Source organism: Ceratotherium simum, chromosome 39, assembly GCF_057802395.1.
Source record: "Ceratotherium simum simum isolate JZ-2026a chromosome 39, ASM5780239v1, whole genome shotgun sequence".
Classification (NCBI taxonomy): domain Eukaryota; kingdom Metazoa; phylum Chordata; class Mammalia; order Perissodactyla; family Rhinocerotidae; genus Ceratotherium; species Ceratotherium simum.
In genome coordinates, this window is record NC_141938.1 from 6371624 (window position 1) to 6382328 (window position 10705).

Consider the following 10705-nt stretch of genomic DNA (forward strand, 5'->3'; position numbering starts at 1 on the left):
GGAGGCACTGGCGTAGCGGGTAGGGCGGCCTTTCGGCAGCTGGCACTGTGCGCCTCTGCCGCCTCGGTGCCAGTGGAGACGGCGCATGCGTCAAGGCCCAAGGCTGGATCTGTCCAGGGCCTGTCCTGTGCCCTTGCCCACCGCGCCTCTCGCCCCCAGGGCCGCGTGCTCCACCCCGAGCAGCACCGCGTGGTGAGCGTGCGGGAGTGCGCCCGCTCCCAGGGCTTCCCCGACACCTACCGGCTCTTCGGCAACATCCTGGACAAGCACCGGCAGGTCGGTGGAGCGGAGCCGGGCCCGGGGGCCTCCCACACGGAGGACCTGTCTGACCGGGAGCAGGGGGGTCGGGGGGGCGCGACGTGCACGGCCACCTCCGAGGGGACGCGGAGCGCCCAGAGCTTGTCGGCTGACGAGCCTCCGCACTCCCGGGAGGGGCCGCCGGGAATAGGGCACCCCGTCCCTGGGGGCAGGCGAGTCACGGAGCACGTCAGTTGCCCTTTACACTCTGTGGCAGATTTAGCCCAAAAGAAAGTTCCATTGCATGGAACCTCGGTGAAGGAGCAGACTCAGTTCACTGCTGCTGAGGGTTGAAGTGAACCCACAGTTCCTAACTGGTCTCAGCGTGTGGGGTTGGCCGTTTCTTCATGTATTTCCATCGAAGTAATGCACATAGTGGCTTACAAACCCAGCGGGGCCTGGGGCCATAGCGACCACCTCCCACCTTCCCCCAGTGCTGTTGTCTGGGAGTGGAGCATGCTGACTCCGTTTCTGGATCTGAGTTTGTCTGAAGGCCGCCTTCTCTGGGGGTGGTTCTTGCACGTTGGTGTTTGGGGTGGGAGGATGGGCCGATGAGAGGGTCCGGGAGCTGTGGGGAGGGAAGGGCTATGGGGGCCAGTGTGAGCATGAGGTTGGGGGCCCAGTGCCCCTGTGGTTCTGAATGGAGGCTGGTGCTGATCCCAGCCGTGCCAGACCGGGCATCGCCCTCCTTCCCCCCTCAGGTGGGTAACGCCGTGCCGCCGCCCCTGGCCAAAGCCATCGGCTTGGAGATCAAGCGCTGTATGTTGGCCAAAGCTCGAGAGAGCGCCTCAGGTATGGCAGGCGTGGAGGGGGCAGAGCAGCCGGGTCCCACTCTGGGCTCTGGGACTCGGGCGGGTGAGTCACACCCTCCCTGGTGGCCTCACTTCTCTCCAGGGGTAGCTGTGAGATTGAGGGGGTCGCACACTTCGAGTGCTTAGGACAGGAGCCCAGCACACAGCTGCCCAGTGAGCCTGGCTGGGCCTGCCTCGGACACTAACCCAGGCAGTCTAGAAACCTCCAGGGACCACCTTTCAGCAGTGCTCAGTCCCCCTGAATGTGCATTCAGAGTTGCTACACATTCTTATCTGGTCGGCCAGTAACACCGACCCTGGGCGTTAACGTACAGTCACGAGTCACTTAACGATGGGACACGTTCTGAGAACTGCATTGTTAGGTGAGGTCGTCGCTGTGTGAACATCACAGAGTGCCCTTACGCAGACCTAGATGGTACAGCCTCCTACACACTAGGCCGTGTGGTACTAATCTACGGGACCACCGTCGTATATGCGGTCCATTGTTGACCGGAACGTCGTTTTGCGGCGCAGGACTGTTGTTCCTGACGACGTACTTGTGATCCGTGCCTGTTGCTGAGTGTAGCACTGTGTCTGTTCGTGGCAGTGACTTGCCCTCTTATTTGTCTTCAGTTAAAATCGAGGAGAAAACCACTGAGGACTAGTCCCGCCCTCCTGTCGCCCTCGATGCTGGCACCAGGGACCCCCAACGTGCACTGATGTTGTTGTGTTTTAACATGTTGATCTGTCGGTTCACATGTGTCGTACGCGGTGTTGTGGCCTTGGCTGACACGAAGCTGTTCTGTGAGGTTTGCTTATCAACTAATGACGTAGCGATGGAACTGTGCCGTACTTTGTGCATTCTGGATTTTAAAAGTTTTTTATTATGCATTATATCAAATCGACCACTGTATGAGTGGAATTTATGTAGTTTTTATATGTTGTAATATTTCTTCAAATAAATCTCTCCTATAAATCACTGTGGGTGGTGACTCGTGATTACGAGGGGCTGCTGGATGAGAAGCGGCTCCTCAGTGCTGAAGGTGACCCCATGGAGGCATTTGTCTGAAGATAGGTCACTCCATGTATGTGTTTAGGGTTGGGGGTTAACTTGTGTGACTCAGTTCTGGCCAACAAGATGCAAGTGAAACTTGCTAGTGTGGCTTCCAGGAAAGCCTCTGAAAGGAAGAGTCTTAGTTGGCCTTCCCCATGTCCTTGTAGCCCTTTTTCGCTCTAGAGTGGGCCTGATGTCGGGCGCTGCAGCAGCCGTCTTGTGACCATGAGGACAGAAGCCCCGTGCAGTGGATGGTGAAGCAAGAGGAGAGGAGCCACTCGGAGCCCTGGCCTGCCGCGCCAGACAGATCCCTGTTTGCTTAAGAATCTGTTGGGTGGGCTTTCTGTGCTTTTAGCCTAATTGAATCCCACTGAATTCTAAGACCAACAGACCTTTTTGGTTTGTCTTCGGGAAAGGATTGCTATAAAATGCCAACAAAGCCGAGGTAGACAAAAAAGGGTCAGTCACCAGCGCACACGCCCCAGAGGGCCGCCGTCAGGATGCGAACACCCGCTTCATCACCTCTACAAGTCCTTAAGGAAATGGCCCACTTGGTGGCACTTCGGCTGTGACTTTCCGCTCGGCGAGTCACAGAGGTCTTAGTCGTAAAATGAGAGGGCTAAATATAATTCAGATGCGGCATTTGCTAGGTTCCCTCTTTCTATTATAAACAGCACTGCACTGAACATCCTGGTACGTTCTCTTCCATCACCTCCTTAGAGAGGCTCCCTGGATCATGGAGTACGAGTGTTTTCACTTTCAGAACATGCGGCTGACGCCCCCTGGAGAGGTTTTCACACTGCTCCCACAAACACAGCGAACTTCCTATTTGCCTGTCCTGGCTGTCGCTTCCTTAATAGTTGACACACTATTCTGTGTCAACAGAATAGTGAGTGTCTTGTTAGCCTTTTTGAGGAGGGACTCAGCACTTGCACATGTGTGGTGGCTACTGGAATTTCTTTTTTAACTTCTGTTTTATTTATTTATTTTTGTGAGAAAGATCAGCCCTGAGCTAACATCCATGCTAATCCTCCTCTTTTGGCTGAGGAAGACCGGCTCTGAGCTAACATCTATTGCCAGTCATCCTCCTTTTATTCCCCCAAAGCCCCAGTAGATAGTTGTATGTTATAGTTGCACATCCTTCTAGTTGCTGTATGTGGGACGTGGCCTCAGCATGGCCGGAGAAGCGGTGCGTCGGTGCGCGCCCGGGATCTGAACCCGGGCTGCCAGCAGCGGAGCGCGAGCACTCAACCGCTAAGCCACGGGGCCAGCCCTGGAATTTTTTTTTTCCTCTGTGGTGACGCATGACTCTGTCCCCGCCAGGAGCTGTCTGGGTGTTAGATTTTTGCTCTTGCGTTACTTTCGTCTTGACTCATTGTTTCTTTGCCATACAGAGATTTCATTTTTAAGGGTGAGATTTATTTGTCTGCTTCTTTTTCGGAGCCTGTTTTAAAAGGCCTTCCCAGCAGCCGGCCCAGTGGCGTAGTGGTTAAGTTTACACGCTCTGCTGCGGCGGCCTGGGGTTTGCGGGTTTGGATCCCCAGTGCGGACTGACGCACCACTGGTCAAGCCATGCTGTGGTGGCGTCCCATATAAAGTGGAGGAAGATGGGCACGGATGTTAGCCCAGGGCCAGTCTTCCTCAGCAAAAAGAGGAGGATTGGCATGGATGTTAGCTCAGAGCTGATCTTCCTCACAAAAAAAAAAAAAAAAAAGCCTTCCCTGCTCCCAGATCATAAACTTGTATTTCCTTCCATGTTTCTATGGCATCTCATTCTAACACGTGCATCACGTTTGTAAGGACAAAAATAGACATCTCAGCTCATTTTTTGAGCAGGTAACAAATGCACATGGTAAAGTTCCCCCATCAGAGATTTTATTTTTTAGACATACTTTCTGCTTGTTTTGTTTCTAATCTAAAAACTCATTAACAAGCACATTGTGGGGGCCAGCCCGGTGGCGTAGTGGTCAAGTTCGCACACTCCGCTTTGGCAGCCCGGGGTTCGCAGGTTTGGATCCTGGGCGCGGACCTACCCACTGCTCTGCTCATCACGCCATGCTGTGGCAGCGTCCCACGTATAAAGTAGAGGAAGATGGGCACGGATGTTAGCTCAGGGCCAGTCTTCCTCAGCAAAAAAAAAAAAAAAAGTACATTGTGAGCATAATGAGAAGTATGCTAAGTCTTTTCCACATTCCCAGGCACCTTGACAAAGATAACTGAATCCTCGTCTCCTTCCAGAGTCATCTCTGCTCGAGTACAAGTGCATGCGTCTGTCTTTTCTCTGCTACAAATGGTGGCACCGATTATAAAACTGCCTTGTGCCTTGAAAGTTGTTCTAAGAATGTCTCTGCTTCCCTTATTTTATTTTGTTAAGGTCTAATACGAAATGCTCAAGTCCTGAATGTACAGCTCGAATTTTGGTAAATGCATACAACCCTGTAACCCACATCTTATCAAGCTGTAGAAGGCTTCCATCACCCCAGAAGTCACCTCGTGTCCCTTCCGCCACCAACAGGCAACCTCGGGCCCAAGTCCGTCCCCATAGATGACTTTCACCTGTTCGGTTCAGTCTGGGCTCTTGGGTCTGGCTCCTCTCACCCAGCATCATGTTTCTGGATTCATCCGTGTTGCTAATGTGTATCAGTAATTTGCCTCTTTTTATTACTAAGTAGAAGGAACGCCCTTATTTTAAACTATCATTCTGTGTTTGGAAACAGCTGTCCCTCAATGAGAAGCTGGTCAAATTGTGGTACGTACATTTACACACGTGTGTGAATCCACATCCACGATGCATTTCTAGTAGTCGAGTGGCTGGGTCATGACTTTTAGAATTGGCACATCCTCTAAAAATCGAGTGGATATTTTTATAGTGATTGCATTAAATTTACAGGCTTCTGGGGAAAATGGATCCCAATGACAACCTTTCTAAGAACAGAGTCAGTCCTTCTGGTTATTCAGATATTTTATTTCCCACATAGCATTTTAAAGTTTTCATATAGATATTGTAAATTTCTTAATTTGATTCCTATGTATTTAATCCTTTCATGACTGATATAAATGGGATGTTATTTTCCAAAGTGTTTGTTTGCCTACAGAAAGATTGACTTGTTTATTATTGATTTTGCATATAGATTATGTATTTCTTTCTAACCTTGCCGACTTACTGAATTCCCTTACTTTTGTTTTTTTTTTGTGTGTGTGTGTGAGGAAGATCAGCCCTGAGCTAACATCTGTGCTAATCCTCCTCTTTTTGCTGAGGAAGACTGGCCCTGGGCTAACATCTATTGCCAATCCTCCTCCTTTTGTTTTTCCCCCAAAGCCCCAGCAGACAGTTGTATGTCATAGCTGCACATCCTTCTAGTTGCTGTATGTGGGACGCGGCCTCAGCATGGCCGGAGAAGCGGTGTGTCGGTGCGCGCCCAGGATCCAAACTCGGGCCGCCAGCAGCGGAGCGCGCGCACTTAACCACTAAGCCACGGGGCCGGCCCTGAATTCCCTTATTTTTGTGATACTTTTCCAGTTGAGGTCTTTGTTTCAGGTATACCATATGCTACCGAGAACAATTTGAGGATTCGCTTCGGTGTAAGAAGTGGAAACCATGTCTGTTTTCTGCTGTGGCTCAGCACTGGGTCTCAACTGGGCGGCGGGCTGTCCCTCAGGGGTGAAATTCCAGGGGTGGCCCACGTGAGTGGCGGCCCGGGTGAGGTACATGTGCCCGCCACCCACCTCCGGGCACCCCGAGAGCACTGGCCCGGGCCAGGCCTGTGGACAGAGCGGGGCGCTGCTGTGCTGGGTTGGGGCAGAAGGAGGGGCCACGGCTTCCAGTAGTTCTGCCTCCCTGGCCGGCTGGCAGTGAACCTTCTCCCTGCCATCAGGGCTGAAGTTCAGCCTTTTCCTGGGAGGAAAACCTGGAGGAATTGGAGCATTGACAAGAATAGTGATTGCAGTAGATTGACACACATTTCATCAAGGAAAATCCACTGAAGGTCAAAACCGCGTGACCATCTGAGGTGACTATTCAGTGCCACACTTTGAAATCATTAAGGAGGACGTGTGGAAATCAAGCAGGAACTGCATCTAGTGAGAACCCGGTGTGGCCTGCTGATGGGCAGAAAGCTCTGTTTCCCGGAGATTAGCAGTGAGCTGTAGGCCAAACACTAGGCTGAGATAATTTTGTGACTCCTCATGATCTAATTTATTCAGTCAAGAATCATGGCTGGGTTCTGTTGTTTTAACTTTTAAACCATTTTAACCATTTTTAAGTGTACAATTCAGTGGCATTCGGTACATCCACTGTTGTACAACCATCACCACTATCGATTTCCAGAACATTTTCATCATCCCAAACAGAAACTCTATACCCATTAAATAATAACTCCTCATTCTCCCTGTGCCCCCAGCCTCTGGTCACCTCTACTCCTCTTTTTGCCTGTTCTAGGCACCTCATATAAGTGGAATTATATAACGTTTGTCCTTTTGTGACTGGTTTATTTCACTTAGCATAATGTCCGCCAAGTTTGTCCCTGTTGTGGCTGTGTCAGAATTTCCTTCCTTTTTAAGGCGGAATAATATTACATTGTGCAGATACATCGCATTTTGTTTTTCCATTCATCCATCAAGGGACATTTGGGTTGTTTCCACCTTCTGGCCATTGTGAATAATGCTGGAATGAACAGTCATGGCCAAGTGTTTCTTTGAGTCCCTGCTTTCAATTCTCTTGAATATATACCTGGAGGTGGAATGCTGGATCACATGGTAATTCTATGTTCAACTTTTTTTTTTTTTTTTTTGGTGAGGAAGATTGGCCCTGAGGTAACATTGGTGCCAATCTTCCTCCATTTTGTATGTAGGATGCCGCCACAGCATGGCATGATGAGCGGTGTGCAGGTCCACACCCGGGATCCGAACCCGTGAACCCCGGGTCGCCAAAGCAGAGCGCGTAAATTTAACCACTACTCCACCATGCCGGCCCCTGTGTTCAACTTCTTGAGGAACTGTCAAACTGTTTTCCACAGCGGCTGCACCATTTTACATTCACACCAGCAATGCACAAGCATTCCGGTTTCTCCACATCCTTGCCAACACTTGTTATTTTCTGTTTAATAATATCGTCTTAGTGGATATGAAGTGGTATCTCATTGTAGTTTTGATTTGCTTCAGATTTGTGTGTGTGAGTATGTTCTTTCAATTTTTTTTTATTTTTAAAAACTGGTAAAAATTTACCATCTTAATCCTTTTTAATTGTACAGTGCAAAGGCATTATGTTCCTGTTTTTGTGCAACCATCACCACCATCCTTCTCCAGAACTCTTCTCATCTTGCGGAACTGAAACTCTGTCCCCATTAAACACCAACTCTCCATCCCCCTCGCCGCAGTGCTTGGCCCCACCATCCTACTCTCTGTCTCTATGAATGTGACTCCTCTAGGGACCTCCTGTAAGTGGAATCACACAGTATTTGTCTTTGTGTGACTGGCTTATTTCACTCACCGTAATGTCCTCCAGGTTCATCCATAGTGTAACCTGTGTCGGAAGTTCCTTCCTTTTTAAGACTGAATGACATTCCATTGTACGGATGACCACATTTTATTTATGCATTTATCTATCGATGGACACTTGGGTTGCTTCCACGTTTTTGCCTACTGTGAGTCATGCTGCTATGACCATTGGGGTGCAAATATCTGTTGTGTCCCTGCTTTCAATTCCTTCGGGTATATCGCCAGAAATGGAATTGCTGGATCATGTCGTGATTCTGTGTTTCATTTGAGGACCCGCCATACTGTTTTCCCTAGCAGCAGGTTGTTGAGTGAAATAAACATTCACGGCCCAGCTGAAGCCTTTCCACGTACCTCCCAGATCCCCGTCTGCTACTTCCCCAGACACAACCACTGCGAGAACATTGCTGTGTTTCCTTCCTGTCCCTGTCTTTCAGGTCTTACCACATCTGCGTGTCCATAAACTTAGTATTCTCGGCGTCTCTAGAAATATTAGGTAAATGCTATCCTGTACGTATCTGTCCACAGCCCGCTTTTCTCTCTCAACCGTGTCTGGAGTTTTTAAAGAAAGGTCAGCCATAGAAAAAGTATAGTGAATCCTACAACCACCAACATAACGGTTGGCACTTTTTTCCACTTCTTGTGTCATGAGGAAGCCTCTCTGACCCCCCCTCATCCCCACAGTGACCATTATGACGCACGTGTGTCCTGTGCCCATCGGCTTTGTCCACACTCACACGCAGCCATCCGCGACTAGCAATTGACAACTTACGTCGACAGCATGCAACGATGGAGCGCCGACCATCCCAGGCTCTGTTCTGGGGCTGGGCGTATAGCGAGGACAGAGTGACACCGTCCCTAGCTGCCTCGAGGACAAAGCAGGCAGACAACAACACAAGTGAACGAGGGAATTTTAAAGAGCTAGAAATGCCTCAAATAATCAAAATAAAACAGCAAATTGGGATGAAGTGACTCTGAACCTTGCTTTGTGCGTCTCCAGATCGTATTATTAGTGCCCAGATCTTAGATGTGTAGCTGGATTATTTTTTACATGTGTATTTGCCTGTGTCATCAGCCACCTAGATCAAGATGTAGGAAATTCCCATCACCCTGGAAGGATGCCTGGCGCCCCTCCCAAACCAGTCCCTTCCCCATCCCCAAGAGGTGATCACAGTTCTGATTCCCATTACTATAGATTGGTTTTGCGTGTTTGAGAATTTCACACAAATGGAATCATACAGTGTCTATTCTGTTGTGTCTGTGACATGCATCTGTGTCATTGCATGTATTAGTCACTTGCTCCTCTTCATTGCTGTATAGTACTCCACTGTAGAGGTGAACCACAGTTCATCTTTGGTTATCCATTCATCTGTTGATGGACTTTTGTGTTGTGTTATGGCCTGAATTGTGTCCCCCTAAAATCCATATGTTGAAGCTCTAACTTCCCAGTACCCCAGAATGTGAGTGTATTTGGAGATGAGGCCTTCAAAGGATTGAGTTAAAATGAGGTCACTAGAGTGGGCCTAGTCCAATATGACTGGTGTCCTAATAAGGACCATGTGAAGACACAGGGAGAAGACGGCCATCAACAAGCCAAGGAGAGAGGCCTCAGAAGGAACCAACCCGGCTGACACCTTGATCTCGGACTTCCACCCTCCAGAACTGGGAGAAAAGAAATGTCTGTTGTTTAAGCCCCCCGGTCTGTGGTACTTAGTTAGGCAGCCCCAGCCAACTAATTCAAGTTGTTTCAGATTTGGGGCCATTGTGAATAAAACTGCCATGAACATTCGTGTATGTATTGTAAGGCGTGGCTTCTTGTGGACACGTGTTTCCGTTTCTTACGGAAACTACCAAGAAGTGGAATTCCACGTTGTGTGATCTAGAGAATCTTCCTGAAGCTGCGGCAGAATTTCCAGTGGACGGCACACCGTGCGTGACCTCACTCCTCCTCATGTGCTTTGCAGGGTTGGTTTTGCCCTCGTCCTGGCTGCTGTCCTGTGGAGATTCTGGATGTGGAAAGAATGTAGGAGCCACAAAGAAAGACTAGAAGAGGGACTCGAGAACTTTCTTTCCATTCATCCTTGGATTCAGGCTTCTCCCCTCTGCCCTATGCTCCCTCAGGGCCTCTTTTATTTTTCTTTAGGGAGTACCTGACTTTTTGTAAAACCAATACACACTCCATGTTTAAGAAAAAGTATTCCATACAGAAAAATACCGAAAGGAAGTCAAGATGAGGCCAAATCGAAACACCCAGAAGCATCGATGTTTAGCGGTTAACGTCTTTCTGGGCAGCTCTGTGGCTCCACAAAAGCGCACAGTTTCTCTCCTGGGGTGGTGCTTCTACAAATGAGGCAACGTTTAGCTAATCCCTCACTCATGATGATTGCGCTGTTTTCAATTTTCCAATGCTTTAAGCCACACCGTGCAGACACTTTGTTACTGACAAGTTAGTGCGCTTGGATGTGTATTTCCTTCGGCCAGTCCTAGGCGAGGGAATGCAAGTTAGTAGATATCCAAAATATATTAAAATACATTTATATGTTACAGCTCACATACATTACACAAACACATACTATATATTAATATCTACAGAATTTTCGATTTATGTGTATATTTACATTTAAGCCAAAATAACATAGACACATGGTAAAGAATTTTAAATACAGCAGGAAAGTCCAAAAATGAGCTTTCCTCTTCTGACGCCTTCCTCTCAAAGCATACTTCAGCACCAGTTTGATATTTCTTTTCAGAAAATAGCTTGCATATATCTACGTATCTAGGTGCTATTAAAGACTTACTTTTTTTTTTTTTTTTGGTGAGGAAGATTGGCCCTGAACTAACATCTGTTGCCAATCTTCCTCTTTTTGCTGAGGAAGATTGTCCCTGAGCTAACATCTGTACCCATCTTCCTCTATTTTGTATGTGGGTCGCCGCCGCAACATGGCTCCATGAGTGGTGTGTAGGTCTGCAGCCAGGATCCCAACCTGCAAACCCCAGGTGCCAAAGCAGAGCGTGTGAACTTAACCCCTATGCCAGTGGGCCAGCCCCCACAAATTGGTTTCTATAACAT

The 10705-nt window shown here is 48.7% G+C and overlaps 1 protein-coding gene across 3 annotated transcripts in view; it reads left to right on the forward strand.

Moving 5' to 3' along the window:
- The window catches only part of DNMT1 (DNA methyltransferase 1), a 41051-nt gene extending 38983 nt beyond the window's left edge, over positions 1–2068 (forward strand). For all 3 annotated transcript variants that reach the window (XM_004442617.3, XM_087425484.1, XM_087425485.1), the window contains 3 exons: positions 160–276; positions 999–1089; positions 1722–2068. In XM_004442617.3, the coding sequence (XP_004442674.3) occupies positions 160–276; positions 999–1089; positions 1722–1753 (240 nt within the window). In that variant the 3' untranslated portion in view covers positions 1754–2068. The remainder of the gene's footprint in view (positions 1–159; positions 277–998; positions 1090–1721) is intronic.
- Positions 2069–10705: the final 8637 nt, after the last annotated feature.